Source organism: Aethalodelphis obliquidens, unplaced genomic scaffold, assembly GCF_003676395.1.
Source record: "Aethalodelphis obliquidens isolate GAN/ISIS:26980383/991018 unplaced genomic scaffold, ASM367639v1 scaffold69, whole genome shotgun sequence".
Classification (NCBI taxonomy): Eukaryota; Metazoa; Chordata; class Mammalia; order Artiodactyla; family Delphinidae; genus Aethalodelphis; species Aethalodelphis obliquidens.
The window spans coordinates 2,446,027-2,467,034 of record NW_020838013.1 but is presented as its reverse complement, the minus strand read 5'-3'; the positions used below and the strand labels follow the sequence as shown (position 1 = coordinate 2,467,034).

At 54.9% G+C, this 21,008-nt stretch overlaps 1 protein-coding gene across 1 annotated transcript in view; it reads left to right on the top strand.

The window, feature by feature from the left end:
* Positions 1-21,008, top strand: part of NRXN2 (neurexin 2) — a 99,840-nt gene that overhangs the window by 23,568 nt on the left and 55,264 nt on the right. Inside the window, exons 5-7 of the mRNA XM_027089966.1 lie at positions 533-834; positions 16,377-16,538; positions 17,214-17,652. Of these exons, the coding sequence (XP_026945767.1) occupies positions 533-834; positions 16,377-16,538; positions 17,214-17,652 (903 nt within the window). The remainder of the gene's footprint in view (positions 1-532; positions 835-16,376; positions 16,539-17,213; positions 17,653-21,008) is intronic.

Here is a 21,008-nt window from a genome sequence, read left to right as displayed (position 1 = left end):
TAGACCTACTAGTCCCATCCCATGTGGTGAGGCCTCAGACTGTCCCCAGGCACTGAGAATGGCCATCACTGGAGAAGAGGTGGGAGGGGGAGGTGGGCTGCACTCAGGAGACCCTTGGTGCCCTGCCATAGGGGGCACTCTGGGAAGATGTCCGGTGCAGTTTCCTGTTGCTCTACCACATCCTTTTGTTAAGGGGTGGCCGATGGAGGGCCAGTGGGGGAGGAGACAGTGAGAACGTCTGCTTTGCTTGGCCCTGTGGCAGCTTAGTTGTCAGCTGTCAGTGTGAGAGCCACTTAGCAGCCTCCTGCTTTGGAGACAGACGTGGGGGAAGCTGACTTCTGACATCAAAGACGGCAGGGTCCAGAGAGGAGGGTGGACAGCACGGGGAGGGGAGAGAGCCTAAAGCTTGCAGTTGGGATCGAGGGGCTCCCGGTGCCCAGGACCTGCGCCTGGGTGGCTGGAGGGGAAGAGCGAGGGTCTGGAGTGCCCTGCCCCACTCAGCCCTCTCCTGTTTCCCCACCGTGGCGTCCAGGCAAGGAGGAGTTTGTGGCGACCTTCAAAGGCAATGAGTTCTTCTGCTATGACCTGTCACACAACCCGATCCAGAGCAGCACGGACGAGATCACGCTGGCCTTCCGCACCCTGCAGCGCAACGGGCTGATGCTGCACACGGGCAAGTCGGCCGACTATGTCAACCTGTCCCTCAAATCTGGGGCCGTCTGGCTTGTCATCAATCTGGGCTCGGGAGCCTTTGAGGCCCTTGTGGAACCCGTCAACGGCAAGTTCAACGACAACGCCTGGCACGACGTCCGGGTCACTCGAAACCTGCGCCAGGTAGGGGGAGCAAGAAGGCCAGGGGCCAGCTGTATCTGGGACAGTACGGGAGTGGGGAGAGTGGGCTGCCTGGGGTGTGGGGCGAGGCTTCAGGGCCAGCAGCAAGGCGTGGTTCTGAAGAAGGTTTAGGCCGCGGGTGGGCTGGGAGGGTCCAGGAGCGCAGCCTGCAGTGTGCAGGCTTCAAGGACCAGGATGCTGCGCTGGGGAGGAGGCTGCCCCGGGGCCGGAGCCCGAGGGAAGAGGAAGGACCAGGCTCCGATTGGTGCCAGGGGCCGGGTTCAAGGGTTGGGGCTGAGGAATCAGGTCATCTGGCAGGAGGGCGACTGGGGGGCTGGGAGGAATGAGATAGAACCTGAACTGGCGGGGCCCTTGGGGGCTACGGGATGGGGAGACTCTGGCCAGACTCTGGTTGAGTTGGTGTACCATTAGGGCAGGAAGCCTGGGCCATGTGGGGTGGGGTGTGGCCTGCCCTTGGGCGGGGCCTTTCTAGGGCAGAGGCAGGCCTGGGCTCAGAGCAAGGTCGGGGCAGCAGGCGTGAGAGGGGAACGGACTGGCAAGGTGCTTGGTCCTGCCTCTCGTCCGGGCAGTACCCTCTCTCTCCTGTCCCTTCCTGTCCCTCCGAAGGGGTGTAGGCTCTCCCATGGGTCGGTGGCTGTCTTTCTGTGGCTTCCAGGCCAGCCCATGTGGGAGCTCGAGGAGACTCTTGGGGCAGCCCCTGCAGGCAGGACAGTGTCCTCAGCGTCCCCTCAGCTCCATCTCCCAGACTCCCCCCCACCCTGGGGGCTGATGCTTCTGGGCATCGGCGCTGTCCTCTCAGTGCAGTGGCCTCTTCACCTCTCACAAGGCACAGGGTGGCTATGGCAGGCGAAGCATTCCCTCTGGCTGGGCTTCTGCTTGACAGCAGCCTCCACAGCTTGTTTCCAGCCCTGAGAAGTTCCCGCCTCAAGCAGAGTCCAAGCCAGACCCTTCTTCCAAAGCAGGAGAAGCCGCTGTGCATCCTCGGTGGCTCCTGGATCCACCTTCTGACTCCGTGCCCTGATCGCTTGGCACCTGAGGCCCAGGTGCCCAGACTCTTGCTGGTCCTTCTCTCCGGGTCCACCAGTTTCTGTAGCTGGTGGCAGGGACACTTTTCCAGCTCCACCCCCAGCAAGCTCAGTGCAACCAGGAACACGGAGCCTCTGTGCCTGGGAGGTGCTGTCTCGGCTGGTTTGTAGCCCTTCTCTTACTAGGTGTCTGCTCTGTATCTCCTGGTTCTAGCTGAGCTTCCTGGTGGCTGAACTTCCGATGTCTCTCCTCTTCACCGTCTTTGTCACCTGCCCTCTCCTCCTCCCCTTCTTCCCCCTGAAAGGCTCATAGTGGGCGGGGGCGGGATTCCGGCTGACCTCACACTGTTCTTACCTGCGCTTCTTCAACCCACTGAGTGACAATCTAATGGGGAGTCCCCCTCCTCTGGTGCCTTCCCCTTGCTGTAGGGACACCGTGACTAATCCGCCTGCTCTTTCCGAGCCGCTGCTCCCTGCTGCAGTCGGGCTCCCACCCAGGCACCTGCTCTCAGTGCGCCCCGAGCTCTGAAGAGCGGCACTCCTCCTCAGGGTGGTGCCCCCTTCATGTCGCATCATCCCCTGACCCTGCCGGAGGGCTGTCTTGTGTTGTCACCACCGTCTGAGCAAACCTGAGTGTTTGCGCTGTTTGTCATACTTTCAGGCTCCACCCACATTTACTGCAGGGGTGGGCGGAGTTGCCTTCTTGCTGATGTTCCCTCCCCAGGCCCAGTGCTGTCACCTGGTGCTGCCTTTGGCAACACGCTACAAGCCCAGAGTCCCTATCCACGTGTCCTTTGGCCAATATATTGTCCATCTATACTGGATACCGAGGGAAAAAAGACATGGGCCCCGCCCTCCCAGCCCTTCGGCTCTTGAGGACACAGGATAAGTCTGTTAAAAGTGAACAGAGCAAAGCCACACAAGGGCCACCTGAGCGGCAGGAATCTTAAACGTTCTAGGAACTCGAGAGACCTAGAGAGGAGGGAGAGGTCTGTGACCAGGGAAGGCGGAAACGCCATACGGAGGGGGTGAGGCCTGGCCTCAGCAGTACTGAGTGTGGACAGGGCCCCATAGTAGCCTCGTCCCGGGGCTCACAGAGTCCTGGGTCTGAGCTGGTAACTGGTGACCACGTGCCCCTGGCCTGCTGTACCGCATGGGTCAGAGCAGAGTCAGGTCATGTTGACCTGAACATAAGCCTTCGGGGCCAAAGAGGGTGTCTGCTTTAAGCCTTGGATTGAGAGGTCTCCTTAGAAAGGGTTTCTGGAGAGATTTATTTGACTCCAGTCCACATCCGTAAATATGAGCTGCAGCCCTTTTTTGGTCATTGTGACCATCAGGGGGATGGAATGGCAGCCCTAAGGCTGTGCTCTGGATTCATTGCCCTCGCTCGGGGCCTAGCCTGTGACCAAGTCCATCCTCACCAGGCCTTTTGAGTGCCTGTCTTTCAGGGCTTCTAATAATTTATTGGGTCCTGCTGTCCCTAGAGCAGTGGTTCTCAACCGAGGGTGGAGTGCCCCCCAGGAGACAGTTGGCAATGTCTGGAAGCATTTTGGGTGTCACAACTCGGGGAGGGTGCTACTAGAATGTAGTGGGTAGAGGCCAAGATGCTGCTAAACATCCCACAACGCACAGGGCAGCCCCACAGCAAAGAATTATCTGGCTCCAAATGTCAGTAGTGCGACGAAGGGGAGAAACCCTGTGCAGACACGTTTATACAGGGGCCACGTGGTGTCCTGGGATTGGAAAGATCCTTTTATGATCTTAGGAGTGACGTTGGGTTGGGAGTGGCCAGGAGCAAAGACGGGGGTGGGGGGCTGAGGTAAGAAATGACATCTGCTTCTGCCTTTAGGGTAGATGGCTGGGATCTGAGGACACTGGGATCCACATTGTTTTCCCCAAGTGATTAGAACAGCTGGGGAGACTGCCTCCTGGGGAGAGCCTGCCCCAGGGCAAGCACTGAGGGGTCTCCCTTCCTCTTGGTCCTGCAGCTTTGGGAGACTGGAAGGAGGCATTTCAACCCCTCCCCTGAACCAGATAGTGGTCCCCGGAATCATCCAGAGACTCCTAGAACATTGCAGTCAGGACCGGAGGACACCTGACCCAGACCACACCCCGCTCTCGCCCTCCTCTCCCTCCGAGCCCAGCCCTGAGGACCCTGTGCCCGGTGGTGTCTCTTGGGGGATCTTTGCAGGAATAATTCCCTCTGAGGATTCCCTGAGGCCTATTTTTAATACTGGGCCCACCCTCCTCCCACACCCAGTATGCCTCCCCCCACCATGCAAGCCGAGTGCCAACCCATTTCATCACTAGCCAGCATGAACTCTGGAAGACAAGCTGGCTCCCAAAATATCATGTGGAGCTTCCACCCGCTCAGCTCCCATGAGGCCGTTCCTCAGTGGGGAGATTTTCGGGAGCCCCCTGGGCCCCAAGGAGGGACATCCCCCAAGGATGGGGCCTGGCAGGCACTTGGGACTCCCTCCCCTTCCGGCCTGGGCTGCCCTGTCTCTCCAGCCTGTCACACGCCCCATCTTAGGGCCTAACTGTGGTGCTGTACACACCCTGTCCATACTGGCTTCCCGAGCTGCCCACCTCATTCCCACAGAGCTCCCACCGTTCACCCTCCTTTCTGCCGGGTGAAACCCTAGAGCTGGGGTTTGAGTCGGATAGACTGGGTTCAAATCCCAGCTCTGCCACTAGTTGGAGTGACTTGAGGCAAGTAATGTAACTTCTCTGTGCAAAGTGAGAGGGGCCTTTGAGGACTAACTGAGGTGGCGGCCTGTGCCTGGCACCGCGTGAGCAGCGGAGGGCTTGCTGCCGTCATTATTGTTAGTTGTGGGTTTTTTTTTTTCCAATCCTTCAGGCCCAGCTGAACCGCCACCTTTTTTGTAAGGTCTTCCTGGATCCTCCGGGCCCCCTGGCCAGTCTCCCTCTTCGCTGTGCTCTGGCCCTATCATCACACTCCGTCTGCATGGTCAATGACTTGTGTTCACCTCTTTTCTCTATTTCTACGTGGTAAGCTCCTTGAGAGCTTAATACCAGCAACTACTGAGTGTTTTTATTTGTTTTTCTAGTGGTTTTGCTGGTTCCTTTGGGCTCTTTCTTGAAGCCAGTTGGTGAGGTTTTGGACATGAGGATCCAGCAGATCTATTTCATACGAGCCCAGAAATATCTCTTGTCCTCTGGGAAAAGCTCTACCTCACTTTACTCTCCCACCCCCTCAGAGTCTCCTCAGGACCTGTCCCTTTCTTACAGCATTGTTGAGATTGCACCCTCACATCTCTCCTCCTCCGGAACCCCCAAGTTCAAGGGTCTCTTTTCTCTTTTGAATCTCACCTAACTTTTCTAACAATCCTGTGAAGTGGGAGGTACTCCTATTTCACCAGCGAGGTTGAAGAGCTGGCCCAAGGCTGTCCCGCAGGAAGTGGGAGGATGGGAGTCTGACTCCATTTTCCTGCCTCCCGGGAGGGCCTGGCTGTCGGCCTTGGTGCGCACTGCTAAGGTGCCTGTCGTTTGTCTTGTGGTACCGCCATTCTTGGGTGTTCCGAAATCTTGAAACATCTAAATGTTCTGCTTGTCTTTTGGAAAAATGGGCCCCTCTTATCTCTGAATCCTCTTTTCTTTGTCCTGAGCGTCTCTTGCTCAAGCTCCACAGAGATTGCCTTCACTCAGACTGTTGTGATTTGTGCGTATAATCCCCTTCTTGGCTTTCTTGAAGGGCTGGAGCTATGCCGATAGATCAAGGTGAAGATGGGGTAGAGCTTTGTCAAAGGCCCTTGGCCATGGTAAGTTACACTTGCTACAATGACTGACTTCTTCATGCCCTCCTCACTCATCATGCACTGTCATCCTTGTGCTCGTGGGCTCCAGGAGCCCTCTAGCTGTTTCTGTGGGTGGGGCAAAGCTTTCCTTGCTCATTTGTTAGTCTGAAGCCTCAGCCCTCACGATCCCGACATTCAGGAAGGCGTGGGCTGCTGCGTCACAGGTGCCAGGATGGGTTCCAGTGGAGGCTCCACTCTAGTATTTGGCCACAGTTGCCCCCTCGGGCATGATCACCATGGACCGGGTTCTGGATCTGCAATACCTAGGTCTAGAGGGGCCCCGTCTCGCCCACCACAACCTCGCTATTTATCAGAGGTAGCCCAGATCTCCTGACACATCAGTGGAAGGCCCTCTCAATCTTGTTTCTTTCTTTCTTATTTTTTAATTTGGCTGTGCTGCACGGCTTGCGGGATCTTAGTTCCCTGACCAGGGATTGAACCCGTGCCTTCGGCAGTGAAAGCGTGGAGTCCTAACCACTGGACCACCAGGGAATTCCCTCAATCTTTTTTCTTTTTTTTTTTCTTTTTACTTATTTATTATTTTTGGCTGTGTTGGGTCTTCGTTTCTGTGCAAGGGCTTTCTCTAGTTGCGGCGAGTGGGGGCCGCTCTTCATCGCGGTGCGCGGGCCTCTCACTGTTGCAGCCTCTCTTGTTAAGGAGCACAGGCTCCACACACTCAGGCTCAGTAGTTGTTGCTCACGGGTCTAGTTGCTCCACGGCATGTGGGATCTTCCCAGACCAGGGTTCGAGCCCGTGTCCCCTGCATTGGCAGGCAGATTCTCAACCACTGTGCCACCAGGGAAGCCCTCAATCTTGTTTCTTAATTTGCTCTTGTACTTGTTAAAAAATTGAAGTTGTCCATGAAAGTCGAAAACTATTCTTTCCTTGTTTTAGTCTCCACAACCAGTTCTAATTAAAAAAGAGTAGTAGCTGGATTTTTACCTCGAATACCATTTTTCCCCTATCTTGTTTGACTAGTGCAGTGATACCAGAGCACTTGTACCTTTTTCTGTGCCATGGGTTTAGCTGCCCTGAAGCTAATGGTTCCTTGTCCTGACCAGTTGGCCTCTTCATTTCCCAACGGTCCTACTGGCTGATAGGACCAATCCTTGTACCACGTGTTATCCCCTGTTCCAGCCTCTGCATCTGCAGTTAGACTCTTGTCTGCCTGATATGTAAACTGTTTCTGCATCACTAATAATTAATATTGGTTATTTAGTACTTCTTCTAGCTGCTTAATATTGAATTCTGTTATTTTTAATGATACAAGGCCCTTATTAATTGTCTTACTGAATTAGTCCTGTGCCCACTGGTTATAATAACTCTCTAACTAATGGATCTGTCTCTAGAAGACCTCTCCTTCTCACAGTCACACTCTCGGGCGCACAGTTTAGTATTTGATGGACATGAAGCAGTAGTGTCCCAATATCTCTGATACACTAAGTGAAGCTGCCTCAGCCCCTTTGCCATCTCCTCCTCAAAGCGTAATTTTGAAGGTGGTTCTTTGACCATGAGGAGAGGAAATGAACATAAAGCCACATGGGGGCGGGGCCTCCAGAGTCTGGGGTAGAAGAAGCTGGCTGATAGTTTACAGAGGAGTAAGGGATTTTAGAGGGAGGTGGGCCTCTCTGTTCCTTTTTATGGTGTGGTATGTGGCGGGGAGTGAATTTTTGCTGCTGGCTGTGGGGAGCGGAGGCGCGGGGGTCTGTGGGTGTGTGTGGAAGGAGGCTGGGCTGCTGGGAAAGCCTGACCAATTCCAGGGACTTATAGGAGTGGTGGTGGTGAGGGGGTACTTCATTCTGGGAGGAACAGCTGCCCAGAGGAGCATAAGAGAATAGGCATGGGGTGATTGAAGAACTGGGGGAAATTTGGGGGTAATATGGGCTCTGAAAGGTCAGTTTAGGCAGGAAGGAGGAGTCAGTTCTCTGTGGGAGGGCGGAGGGGAGGGAGGAGGTTTTGGGATGATTAGCTCTGATGTGAGAGTGAGCTTTCTGCCAGCTCATGGAGGGCAAGTTTCCTTTTCCCTGTTCTGGTGGTGACTTACTCTCTCTTCCTTTCTCAAGGAACAGAAATGGGAAGAAAAAATCCCAACCATCCCCCCACCCCCCTGCCAAAAACAGAGCTGCCCCTCCCCCCACCATGACTCCCTGGATCTATTTGCTATCCTCCATCCCCAGGAAAAGCAGACACCCATATCCCCTCCTATGCTCCCTGGGAACACCTTCTCCTTGCCTCCAAATGAAATTGCCTCTCATTTGAGCCAGTCCTGGGATTCTCTGGGGGCCTTGGCCACTCTTCTCCCAGTCTGACAGCCAGCTGGCCCATCACCAACCAGTTAACCCATTAACTCGACATGGTCACTGGTCAGCCAGTTGGCCAGTACCAACTTGCTCTTTAGCCAGTTCTCTGGAAAGCCATCTGGTTGACCAGTTAGCCAACAAACCTATCCATCCATTCCCTGAGTCAATAGCCCATCCCTTTCTCACATCCTGTTCCCCTCCCTCCCTTCCCCTCAACTCCCTAACATTTCAGCCCATAGGACTTACTAATACTGCATAATTGGGTCTGCTTCTTAACCGCCTGCCTTCCCTCTCTCACCTTCTGTTGGAAAACCCCGTTGCCAACTCTGTGTGTGTGACTAACACGCTTATAACCTGGGGGACCAAGGGATGGGCAGGGACAGGTGGGGCAAGGTATGCGTGAAAATCCGAACTAACCTTTCTGTCTCATCGCGGAATGTGGCCATCTTTAAGTCTTTGCTTTCCTGGTCCAGTTCTTTTGTTGTTTTCTTCTCTACTAACCAAGGTCTTTAACTGTTCCCCTTCTCTGCAGCCGGCTCTTCCCGGAGGGGATGATGGCGGGGAGAGGAATCCAGAGGAGGGTTGCGGGGGAGGGGATTGGGAGAAGGGATTTAATTTTTGTGTGTGTTTTATTTCTCCCTCCCATTATAATTTAATTTTCTTTAAACAAAATACTTCAGCTGAGCTTAAGGTGGGAGGGTCTGAACAACCAAACATATACGGATATATATTTTTCCTCCTTCCTTGAGTTTCACAGTTGGTCATTTTCTTTTTCTTTTCTTTTCGTTCTGTTCTTTTGTTGTTGTCTTTGTTGTTTTCTTTGACCCCACCCCCCCCTTCCCCCATATCTCCGGTGAAGCACGCAGGCATTGGACACGCTATGGTAAACAAACTGCATTATCTGGTAGATATCACTCTAATTGTCTTACCGTTTGGTTTGCCGTGGGTTTTTTTAACTGTTCGATTCTGCCTCTTTCGTTTCCTTTCCCCGTTTGGTTTTGGTTGTTTTGCTCTTCCTATTGTTTTCTGCGTCCTGGACAATCTTTAGATTTTGCTTCTCTCTTTTAGTTTTCCTCTTTCCCTTTTCTTTCTTTCTTTCTTTCTTTTTTTTTTTTTTTTGGTTCAAACTCAAATCCAAAAGCAAATGGAAATCGAGGAATTTGGTCTGTCCCTGCCCTAACCCCCCACTTCTGAATTCAGATTCCTGGCCAGAGAGACCTGGGGCAGTCCCCATGTTCATCGGCTCTGGTTAGACCAGCCCCGATGCCAGGCTGCTTACTTTATTGCTTTATTTTCCTTTTCTCCCCTGCCCTGCCCCTTGTTTCTTTTCTTTGATTTAGCTTCTTTCTTGATCTCCTGAAAATCCATGGAAAACACCATCCCATGACATGCTACGCTCTGCTGACTGTCAGCTCCCGGACAGGCCCCTTGAGTTGGGGGAGGGGGCTGGGGGTGAGGCCTCCAGTGGCAGCCAGCTCCACAGGCTGCAGCGAGGGAGGTGGCCTTGGGGGATGCAGAGCCATCTGGGGCCGGTCCAGAGCTCCTTCAAATCACCATTCATACCAGTTTAGGAGCTGCCCCATGCTGGCTGCCAGGGAAGAAGCGGCATCCCCTCCCTCACTTCTCAGTCTTGAGGGGTCCTGGTTCCGTCTCCCCCGACATCTTGCATGGCATGAATGGTCTTTTCCCCCCCACGAGGGACAGTGTCCAGTTCCCCCACCACTCTGCTGCTCTGACTAACACTGTGTCTCACACTGTCTTCCTTCCTTCCCTTCCATCTCCTGTCCCCTGTCTGCCCCCTGCCTGTCCCGCATGGCCTCTGACTGGGGTTGGTTCCCTTCCCTGTTGAGGGGGTGAGAGGAGGAGGCCCAGCTGGGTTGAAGTCGGGGTACTTGTCGCCAAGCTCCTCTGTTTGGGTTGGGCTCAGTCCCGGTGAGTGTTGGTGTGGGTGTCTGTGTAGACACAGCTGGTGTGTGTTGGTGTGTGGGTGCGACTGTGTGTAAATGTTGGTGTGACATTTAGGGGGCGTTAGTGGGAGACTGTACTGTGTGTTTGTGATTCTCTGCTGGTGATTCTACAAGTGTAAACGCCGGTGTGAGCCGGGGGCTGCGTGACTGTGTGCTTCTGAGCTGGTGAGGGCTCTTAGGGGGTGGGCTGTGGGGACAGGGAGGGCAGGAGCAGGGGAGGAGCTGAGGGCGGCCCTTTACTTCTCGCCTCCCCTTGGAGCGTATGCCTGCAGGCCCTGCTGTGCGCCAGCCATCCCCCGGGATTCCCTCCTGCCTGCCCGGTCCTGGCTCTGCGGCAGCAGGCAGTTAGTCATCGCCTATTAATAATGCAGAGTGACTGAGCACCAGGCTGGGGACCCTGCAGTTGGACGTGTCTGCTCCCACGGGGCCCACGCTGCTTGGGGCAGCTGCCTGGCCTTCCCAGCCTCCCAGGTCTGCGTAGCTGCCTGGCTGCAGAGGAGGGAAGCATGAGAGCCGAGGCTTCCTGTCTGAGTGGCTCCCCCACCTCCCCAGGAGGATGTACCTCTGAGGCCACATCTGGCCTGTCCTGATACTCTTGCAGGTCTGTGTTTCCCTGCACCCACAGACCTGTGGTGGTCCCGTCCTTTGCCCTGTCCTGAGCTAGTGCCCGTGGCCACGGCCAGCCTAGCCCTCCCCAGTCCAAGACCTCATTTGGCCACTCTGTCGTCCCAGTGTTTAGGTGGAGCCATGTGGTGGTCCCAGCACGGCTCCTCCACGGGCCTTGTTCTCCAGCTGCTGCTGCTAGGAGTTCACTGCTGCCCACACCTCAGGCCAGGCCACTGAGTACCTGTTAGGAGCTGGGCATTTAGAACTCTTTCTTTACAGAGCTTCACTAGACAGCTGAACTGTGACTTCAGGGACAGAAGGGAGGCAAGATAAAGCCAACCCCTGGGGATACCATCTGAGAATCAGGGCCCTACAGACCTCCCCTTCCTTCTAGTCTCAGTTCAGTTAAAAACTGTGTGAACTGGGGTTAAAGCTGTTTTCTCAGCTACCAAATGAGCTGCTGATATACCTGCATTGCCTATGTCATGGGGTCAGTGTGAAGATCAGGAAGGGGAATGGAAGTGAAAGCGTGTGTACTCTGTAAAGGGAATTATAATTTTATTAAGCTTTATGAGATGTTAACTGATTATCTCCGTGTTTCCAGAGCAGGGATATTTTGTAAAGAAGCAATTCCCTTCTCATAGCAAACCCTGGAGAATACAGCATATCTGGCCCCATTGGAGATCCTATTACCGTCCTTGCTTGGGAATCAGTCCCAAAATAACTACATGAAACCCCAGAATGCCCCAGGAATCGGGCCTGGGGAGGATGGAATGACTTGGTTAAGTTGGTCAAGAAGCAAACAACCCTGTCTGGTTTCAGCCCTTGCCAGGAAAGTCCCTGTGAATTTCTAAGTCTCCAAAGTCCACGCTTTCTAGCATGAGCATCACTGCTTGACAGCCAGAGCTGGTGCCCATGGATGGCCTGAGTTGCCTCATAAACCCTCAGATACCTGTCCCAGGGATCAGCACTTTCAGCCAAGAATGGAGTCAGACAACCGGGCACCCAAAGAGACAGGGTTCAACCTGCTCTGATTCCCGGGCATTCCTCGGCTGGACTCTGGTTGGTTTTGTATTTATTTTTACTAACTTCTTTATATGGACTCTTTTTGTTATTTGAGTATTCCTCCTTGGGGGAGAGGGTGGATCCGGATCAAAAAGGCCAACCAGTGGAGAGGTTTGGGTCAGGTGTGGTCAGGCTGAAAGAAGTGTTCTCTGCTCGTGACACTGGAGGCTTTGCTTTTCTAAATAGCTCTCATCTTTTGAATATCATTTAAATTCGACGAATGCCTAGATTGCAGGCAGCAGGCAGAGATTATTCCCAGTTAACAGATGGGGAAACTGAGGCCCAAGAAGGCCTGGGGTCATATAGCAAGTAGTGGAAGAGTTCAGTGCTTTCACTTTATTGATCTCATTTGATCCTCATAGTAAGCCTGGGAGAAGCAGGAGTGATGGAAGTTGTTAAACCCCTTTTACAGACGAGAGTCAGAGATGTAAAATGAGATTGTTCTGGAAGATGGTAAAGGCCACAGGAGAACTCAGGATTTGTGACCTGAAGTTTTTGTTCCCAAACTTTATTAAATCCAGTCATCAGGATTCACCGTGGGGCTATCACTGCTGGTTAGGTCATCTTCCTGGTGTGTCTTTCCAACCTGTTTCTCTCTGCAGCTTCTCCCCACCCCAAACATGTAACAGGGCTGCACACACTCCCTCGGCTGTCCTCCGTCCTCATGCCCTCATGCTCCCACGTCCACAGTCCTAAGGGCAGGCCAGGACCTTCTTCCTAAACTAGTTGTCCTTACCCATCTTTGGCTCAGGAACCTTCTGAGAATTTGGTGGCAGCAGTGGACTCTCACAGGAGAAAGAAGCCCATTGAAGCCGTTTGCATACAATGCCAAGGGGTGTCATGACTCCCCAAAGCCCATCTAGCCTACCTACAGGTTAAAAACAGTCTTATTCTCCCCCAAATAATCCCCCTCCCAGGAAGGTCAGCAACCCTGTGATGGTAGCAGGGAGCTGGGAAAGGCTCTGGATGATGTCAGAGGGGTATTTTCCTCTTCCATAGCCTTTCCTCCAGGGGTGCGGTGGGCATGGAATGCCCGAGTGGATTTGTGGCCAAGACCTGGTTTCACATCCTAGCAGCCTGCCTAAGGGGGAGAGGAGCAGAGCAGAGCAGAAGAGAGGTGGGGCCAGTAGGGAGGGTTAAGAGCCCACCCAGGTCATAGGCTGCCCCCTGCAGCCACCCGCCCCGTGCCCGGGGAACAGCGGAGGTTGGGTGCTGAGCTCCCGAGTCTCCTGGTTCCTTCCCCTCGTCCCTGGCTGGCCGTGGCTCTTCAGGGCAGAGCTGTGGCTCGTTCCTCTTGTCCTACTCAGCCCCACTCAGGGCCCAGCCTCTCTGTGTTGCGTGGATTGGTGTGGGTTGGGTGCAGGGTACCTGCTGTGTCTTGGGGTGCTAGCCGTGGTTCTGATGACAAAAAAGGATTTTGCTTGGAAATGAGCCTGTCAAGACTCCCTTCCACTGCCTTCAGTAAGACGTGGTGTGTGAGCAGGCGTGTCTGGGGTCGGTGATCAGTGATCAGTGGTGAATGGGTGGTGGGAATGAGTGTCTGGGTCACCCTCTGGGGAGGAAGGCCTGAGTCTAATGTCCCATCCCTTTCTTTCTCAATCTGTACATGTCTCTGTTCTAGTGGTGGCTCCTCTCCCTTCCTCCGTTGAAAGGAAGCTTCTCCTTCCTGCACCCCTACAGCTCTTTCGCCTCCATCTCGGCTCTTCCCAATGCCCCCCGGTCCCGCATGCCTTCCCACCTGTGGCTGCCTTTCTCTCGCCTGTCCTGCTGGGCCAGGCCCCCCACCCTGGCCCTCTAACCTGCATGCGTCCTAGCTGTGGTGGCTGTTCTGTGTCGCATGCCCCCGCTCTGCCCTCTTCCCCTGCCGTCCCCACCCCTTCCAGAAGCTGCGCGGGGGGATTGGGGGGCAGGGGCATCATGAACCCCTGGGGTGGAGGGGGACCGGGGGAATTATTCCCCTGTTTCCTGCTTTTACTAACGAACCTGCCATTTTTGTGTCTGGACTTTGATTTGTCTGAGGGAACAGTCGGGTTTTACTAATCTCAGTCATCTCCCTCCTTGCCTTCCCCAGAGACCTTCCTCCATTCCCCCGACCCTTGGCTTCCTTTCTACCCAGTGCCCGTCTCCCCCTTTCTCTCTCTTCTTCCCCCACCCCCAGGCTGACCACCCCCCCTTCCTCTGTGCACCCTGTGTTACCCTGCCTCCTGCTACCCTCTCCCCACCCCCTGGGCCGGGGTGGCTCTAAAAGAGGGACAGATACAAAAGGGATTAAGTCAGCCCTTTCCCAATGGGGGCACCACGTGGTGGTGATTTGCATAAAGCCATGGCGGGCAAGGTCAGATCTGTGCCCAGTCTGGAGGGGAGTTGAGGAGGGTCCCCCCCAAGTCAGGTCCTTCTAACTCTGAGGGCGAAGGCAGGTGAGCTGGCTGAATGGACTGGCGGAAGAGGGCCCATAGGGTGAGGAAGATGCTGGTAGTTGGTGCCCTGGCCTCTGGGGCTGGGGAGGGAAGACAGCTGAGTGGCTCAGGCTGCTGGTAGGCCGACGTATATATAGAGCGAGGAAGAGCCTCTTCTGGGGGAGCTTTGGGGCTGGGAGGGCCCTCCTCATGCACAGGAGCAGGGTCATCCCATCAGAGCAGTCTTGGAGGACCGAGATTCTGTCCACCAAAGGCCCCCGAGGCGCTGGGTTCATAGATGGGACACAGGCAAGTGAGAGCCAAGTGTGGCCCTGGGTCACAAGGTGACTTGACATTCATTTTAATGATGGAGTCCACAATCCCTGGACTGTGCTGGGATTAGTAGGGTTACAAGGACACATCAGGCCAGGGGCCCGGCCTTCAGGAGCTGACTCTCTAGCTGAGGTGACCAGACACAGGCTCAGGAACTAATAGTGGCCCAATTCCTGGTCTCTTAGTGCAGCCCCGGGAGTGGAGATGGAGGGCAGGATGGAGGCCCCTTCCCCCTGCCTCCCTGTCTTACCCCCATCTCTGTGTCCCAGCCCCCTTCTGCCCTTTCTCCAGCCCCCTTCTGCCTGTTCTAATCTTGTCTGCATGTTTTTGTGACTAATACTTTGACCCTTCCCTTTTCCACCCAGATCTCCACTTCCTAGCCTCGGGTGGGGTGGAGGGAAGAAGAAATAAACAATAATGACCAACCCTCCCCTCAAAACAAGACTCAAAAGCTTCAAAGTGCCCGCTTCCACAAAGACGCCCCCTTACCTCTGTCTTTGAACCTAGTCCCCCCAGCACAAGATTTGATGGCTCCCAGGAGGGGGCCCCTTCGGCCCCTCCCCTCTCACTGTGAGGCTCCAGCCCAGCATGAGGGGGACTCGAGGGGCCTGTGAGGGACGTTCCCCTTGGCCCCATCCTGCCCATATCCCTTAGGTGTTCCTAACACCCACTCTGCGGCCCTGCAACAGTGGAACCCTGGCGACCAGTCACTGGAAGGTGGCTGGTGGCATGTGGGTATGGACTGATGTGGGGAGGACATCATGGGCTGCGATTAGAAGGCCCCAGTCTCCAGACTTGGCCCAAAAAGGGGGTGCTGAGGCATGTTTGGAGTGTGGGATTGGGGTGAGCTGTGGCCTGCAGAAGCACAGTGTCGGGTTCACCGCGAGTCAGCTTCCTGATCACCGCTGCAGGAGCCTGACCGTCCTAATCCACAGCCTCCAGAGAGCGGGGGCTTATGGTCCCCTGGCCTCGGCTCTTCCCCACAACCTGGCTGGGTGTGGGATGCTCCTACGGCTAGACTTTTCAGGGCTTAGGTGGACATTTGTCTGGGGAGCAGGGAATCAGGAGTTCCCTGTATTGTCACTGCCCCCCAAGGTCACTTCAGCCTTCTCCAGGCCACTACTGAGCCCCTTTCACCTCCTCAGAGCACCAGGTATGCCCCCATCCCTACCCATCTTGCTTTCTTACCTGACTTCTCAGCCCAGAGTCAAGGTAACATGAGGTTAGCCTGTCCCCCTCTGTTCCTTACTCTGGCCCCGATGATGGTGGTGGTGAATGAATCAGACAGACTGATGAATAGGCCAACGGCTGCCCTCTCCTTGGGGGACAAGGAAGTGACTTGGAGAGTAAAGAGACAGACTCAGCAAAGGGGCTAGGACCAGTTAGGGGGGTGCTGGTGGGAATCAGTCCTGAAGGGTGCTATGTGTCCCCCAGGAAGTTCCAAGTCTCCCCAGGAGTATCTGGGTTCCTGTTCCTCATGCCCTTGCTGTTGTCCACCTCCCTCCTGGCTAAGATTGAAAGGACTCCTCCACGCCCTGCAGGGAGAGCTGCAGGGGAGTCCAAGCCACCAGCACCCCAGGAGAATGGGTGTTCTCTGCCTTGTTTATGAAAGATGCTCTGAAGTCACATGGGGGTCCAGAGACCCTTTCAAGAGGAGAGAATCGAGGGCGCCACTTGCATCCTGCCCTGCTGGGGCCCCTCCCGAAGCTCCCACTCCCGTCCAGAGCCACTTCTTGGTGCTGTTCACAGTGAGCACTTCGAGCGCGCTTCAGGCCTCTGCCTGCCGCGCTGGGCCTTAGCCCACCCTGAAACCATCAAATCTTGTGCTGCCTCCTTCCCCCACTTCCCCCCCACACCCCCACTGTTCCTCCTCTGAGACAAGCAGACATAAAAATGGGGGGGTCCCCCTCCCCTGCTGCCCCCCGGCCCCTCCCTTGCCCAGCCCGAGGCTCTTCCCAGGGAGTTGATGCCGGTTGTCTCCTTGTCTCTCCCCCTCCCTCCCTGGGCTGGGCAGGTGACCATCTCCGTGGACGGGATCCTGACCACCACAGGCTACACGCAGGAGGATTACACCATGCTGGGCTCTGACGACTTCTTCTACATTGGGGGCAGCCCCAACACGGCAGACCTGCCGGGCTCGCCCGTCAGCAACAACTTCATGGGCTGCCTCAAGGATGTGAGTAGGGCCAGGAGGGGGCCAGGGGTAGCCCGGGAACCCTGTCTGCAGTGTGATTCGGTCTGACCGGCCAGCTGCCTGGGGCCTCTGTTCCTTCTGGTCAGTGGTGGGAGATCTCTCTTCAAAACCTAAGGCCCATTGACTCCGGCTTCTCTCTTGCCTCCTTGAGCCCCAAAGGCCCCCGTCCTCTCTGAGGACCCTCGAGGCAGCTGTGTACAGAGGCAAGAGTGGTGGACGTGAACACTAAAGACCTGTGTTTAAGGCCCACTCACTAGCTCCATGACCTTGGCCAGGTCCCTTGACCTGTCTGACTCTTAGTTTCCTCGTCTGTAAAACGAGTGGTCAGTACCTACTTCTCAAGGCGGCTGTGAGGAGCAGATGAGAGCGTAAAATGTCAACCAAACGTCAGTGGCGATTGTCCTGCGGTTATTACGAACTGCAGTTCAGTAGCCCCGAGGGCCGCCGTGCTTGTGCTGGGCAGGGAGACAGGACAGAGAAATAAGCGGGGCAAGGGAGGTGCTGTTCACAGCCTCTGCTCGTGCAGTTCTAGAACAACGGTCTGGGGTGTGGAGTGGGGCCCTGGGGCTGGGTGGCAGGGGCCCATGCCACTGGGCAGGAGTGGCCAGGCCCTAAACTGCTTCCTCTTCTTCATCCCACCCCCACCCCTCGCTGCAGGTGGTGTATAAGAATAATGACTTCAAGCTGGAGCTGTCCCGCCTGGCAAAGGAAGGAGACCCCAAGATGAAGCTGCAGGGGGACCTGTCTTTCCGCTGTGAGGATGTGGCTGCCCTGGACCCTGTGACCTTCGAGAGCCCTGAGGCCTTTGTGGCGCTGCCCCACTGGAGCGCCAAGCGCACCGGCTCGATCTCGCTAGACTTCCGCACCACTGAGCCCAACGGGCTGCTGCTCTTCAGCCAGGGCCGGCGGGCCGGGGCTGGGGCCGGCAGCCACGGTGCTGCCCCGCGGGCTGACTACTTTGCCATGGAGCTGTTGGACGGCTACCTCTACCTTCTGCTGGACATGGGGTCTGGGGGCATCAAGCTGCGGGCGTCCAGCCGCAAGGTCAACGACGGCGAGTGGTGCCATGTGGACTTCCAGAGGGACGGGCGCAAAGGTCAGAGGCCTCTGGACCTTCCCCTTTCCCCTGCCCGCCCCTCTCCACCCACCCTGACGGTCTCTTTGGCTGTTCTCCTCCCGCCCTGCCCTGGCCCTCCCAGCCCCTCTGTTGTTCCTGTTGCGTGGTGCCTTGGTGGAAAGAATGGAGTCAGTCGGACCCGGGCACACACCTCATGCTCCCACTTCCTGCGTGTGTGACTCTAGGCCGTCCCTCAACCCCCTGCAGCCTCAGTTTCCTTCTTTATAAAAGGATCATTAAACTGGGGTGCTCAGGAGGGAAAATCAAGAGAACACCTGTAAAAGCGTTAGTGCAGTGTGTAACACAGTGGTTATCCCGTTCTCTCTCTCTCTGTCTTTTTAAAACATTTATTTATTTTTGGCCGCGTCGGGTCTTATTTGCTGTGTGCATGCTTCTCTCTAGTTGTGGCGTGTGGGCTCCAAGGTGCATGGGCTCTGTAGTTGTGGTACACGGGCTTAGGTGCCCTGTGGCGTGTGGGATCTTAGTTCTCTGAGCGGGGATCAAACTCGCGTCCCCTGCACTGGAAGGCAGATTCTTAACCACTGGACCACCAGGAAGTCCCTATCCTGTTCTCTTAAAGAAGCTTCCCAACCTGCCTCCCTTCTATCTAGATTCATTCAAACTTCTTGATTAACTCACTTGAATATTCAGCAAGCACCTGCTGTGCGCCAGGCGCTGTCCAGGGTGCTGGGATGGGGCAGTGCTGAGCTGGAGTCTTGGCTGTCCCGGAGCTCGTGTTCCAGTGGGGAGACACAGACAGTAAACACCACGCTCCGCGTGGTGAGGTTCTTGCACAGTAAAGCAGCGAGGCGGAGGGCACTGGGGCCGGGCAGGTGCTGTTCTTGAATCGTCTGCTGCTTCTTGCCACCCCTCCTCCGCTCTTCTTTTTCAGTCTTCCTTTCCCATCCTCTTACTGTTTTCTGCCTATTTCTCTTTACTCTTCTCCATCTTGCTGGACATAAGAGAAAGAATTGATATAAATGAGAACTGACACATTATCCAATTTAAGCTCTTATCAACGTCAGCTAAATTTTCATGCTCCCCCAGCTGTCGCTGCACGGGGCTTCATGTCTGGGTGGAGTGAGCATCCCCGCACACACAGGGAGGAAGGGGCTGCCATGGCTCCCGGAGGTGTTGGCCTCTCGTGGGCTTGCTTGTTTCTTCCTCTCCTTTCCTCAGGGAAATGAGGCTTCCCCAGGCTTTGCGGTAAATGGCTTCGTCCCCTTGTTTTGTGTCATGATGGTACCAGGGAGTCTTCACAGAGAACTTGTTGCCTCCCAGGGTTTCCACACAGGGGATCTGTAACTCTCTAGGTTGGAAATCTGCTCAGGTCTTGCATAGAACCCCAGGGCCTTCCGCTCTTCTCTGTCTTCAGGAAGTGGTCTCCTTAGCCTCGCTCGATCTCCAGAGCCCACACACCAGCCCTGGCTAGTCCTTGGGTCACTTTGACCAGTTCTTTTTTTTTTTTTTTTTTTTTTGCAGTACGCGGGCCTCTCACTGCTGTGGCCTCTCCCATTGCGGAGTGCAGGCTCCGGACGCGCAGGCTCAGTGACCATGGCTCACGGGCCCAGCCGCTTTGCGGCATGTGGGATCCTCCCGGACTGGGGCACGAACCCGCGTCCCCTGCGTCGGCAGGCGGACTCTCAACCACTGTGCCGCCAGGGAAGCCCCGACCATTTCTGATGGCCCACATTTGTTCGTGTACACCAGCACAGACTTGGGACAGTCACTCCCACAAAGCTCTCTTGGACCTTCCCCATGTTTCTAAATTTTATTGTGGTAATTTATACATAACATAAAATTTACCATTTTAATCATGTTTAAGTGCACAGTTCAGTGGCATTAAGGGCCTTTACATTGTTGTGTAACTATCCCCACCCTCCATCTCCAGAATGTTTTCATCTTCCCAAACTGAAATTCTGTCCACATAAATACTAACTCCCCGTCCCCCAGCCCGTTTACCACCATCCCACTTTCTGTCTATGAATTGCCTACTCTAGGGACCTCCTATACGTGGAATCACACAATATTTGTCCTTTTGTGTGTGGCTTATGTCACTTAGCATAACGTCCCCAGGGTTCATCCACGTTGTAGCATGTGATGGCATTTCCTTCCTGTTTCACAGCTGAATAACGTTCCGTTATGTGGATAGACCACCTTTTGTTTATCTACCCATCTGTCGTGGGACACTTGGTTTGTTCCCTTCCCATGTTTTAGAGTCACCTTGAAAGAAGACCTATATTCACTTTAATTTCCTTTTGCTGACTCTCCATTGTACACCCTTTCCCCACCATAGCCTTCCACCCCCTTCCTTCTTTCATATTCTGTTCGTCTGTGGAGAGTCCAGTTGGGTGGTGTCCGTGTCCAGGAGGCCCCACAGGGGGTGGGTGGAAGCACCTGGGGAACCTGCTACAAATAGAAGTGTGGGTGATTGGGGGCCACGTTTGGGGGGCCGGGAGGAGCAGTGGGGATCGGACACCTTGTTGGGGAGGACAAGCCAGGGACCATGGTGTTAAAATGGGGCCCAGGGGAAGGGCCTCTCTGGTGCAGGGAAGGGTTTGCACAGAGGAGCACATGCTCCAGGTGCGGAGCCAAGTGTGCAGAGGAGGCCCTGGTCCTGCTCCTGCCGCTCCACGCTTGGTGCCCATGCTGTCTCTTACCACTCCCCACCCCCGATCTCTGCCCGATCAGGCCTAGCGTGGATCAAACCATCCTTACCTCTCTTTATTAGCCCCTCTGAGATAGGCAGACTTTTTATTTTTATCTTTTAAAGAATTCTTCCAAACTTGAGAAAGGAGTGCGGGAGGAGAATGTATGGAATAAAAATTACGAACGGAATAAGGCTTCTAATGTATAGGTTTTGGTTTCTTGAGATCTCAGGAAAGGCTTTGAAGCTCGCACCTGATCCCAAATCCTTTTTCTAAGATAACCAGCCTCTCCATCCAAAGAACTCTTACAACGCAGAAGCTCCATGCTTGGTTTCCCTTTCCTGGCTGCCGTCCTGTCTCACAGGCTCCAGGAGCTGATCAGCCTGACTATCTCTCCAGGTCGGGGGGTGGGAGATGCAGGTTCTGGGGTCCTGCCATGTGGGTGGTACTTTGGCTCTGGTCCTTACTCGCTGCGGCACTTTGCGCAGCTTCCCCAGTCTCTCTAAGCCTCATCTGCCATTTCAAAGTGGGATCGTAAAGGACCAATTTCATAGGGTTACCGTGAGACTTAAGAGATATGATATACATGATGGGCTAAGTGCCTGGAAATATAGTCATTAAAGCTCAATAAATGTTAGTGGGGGAAACCCTTTGGATTCAAGCCTTTCAGCTTCCTTGGGGGTCTCT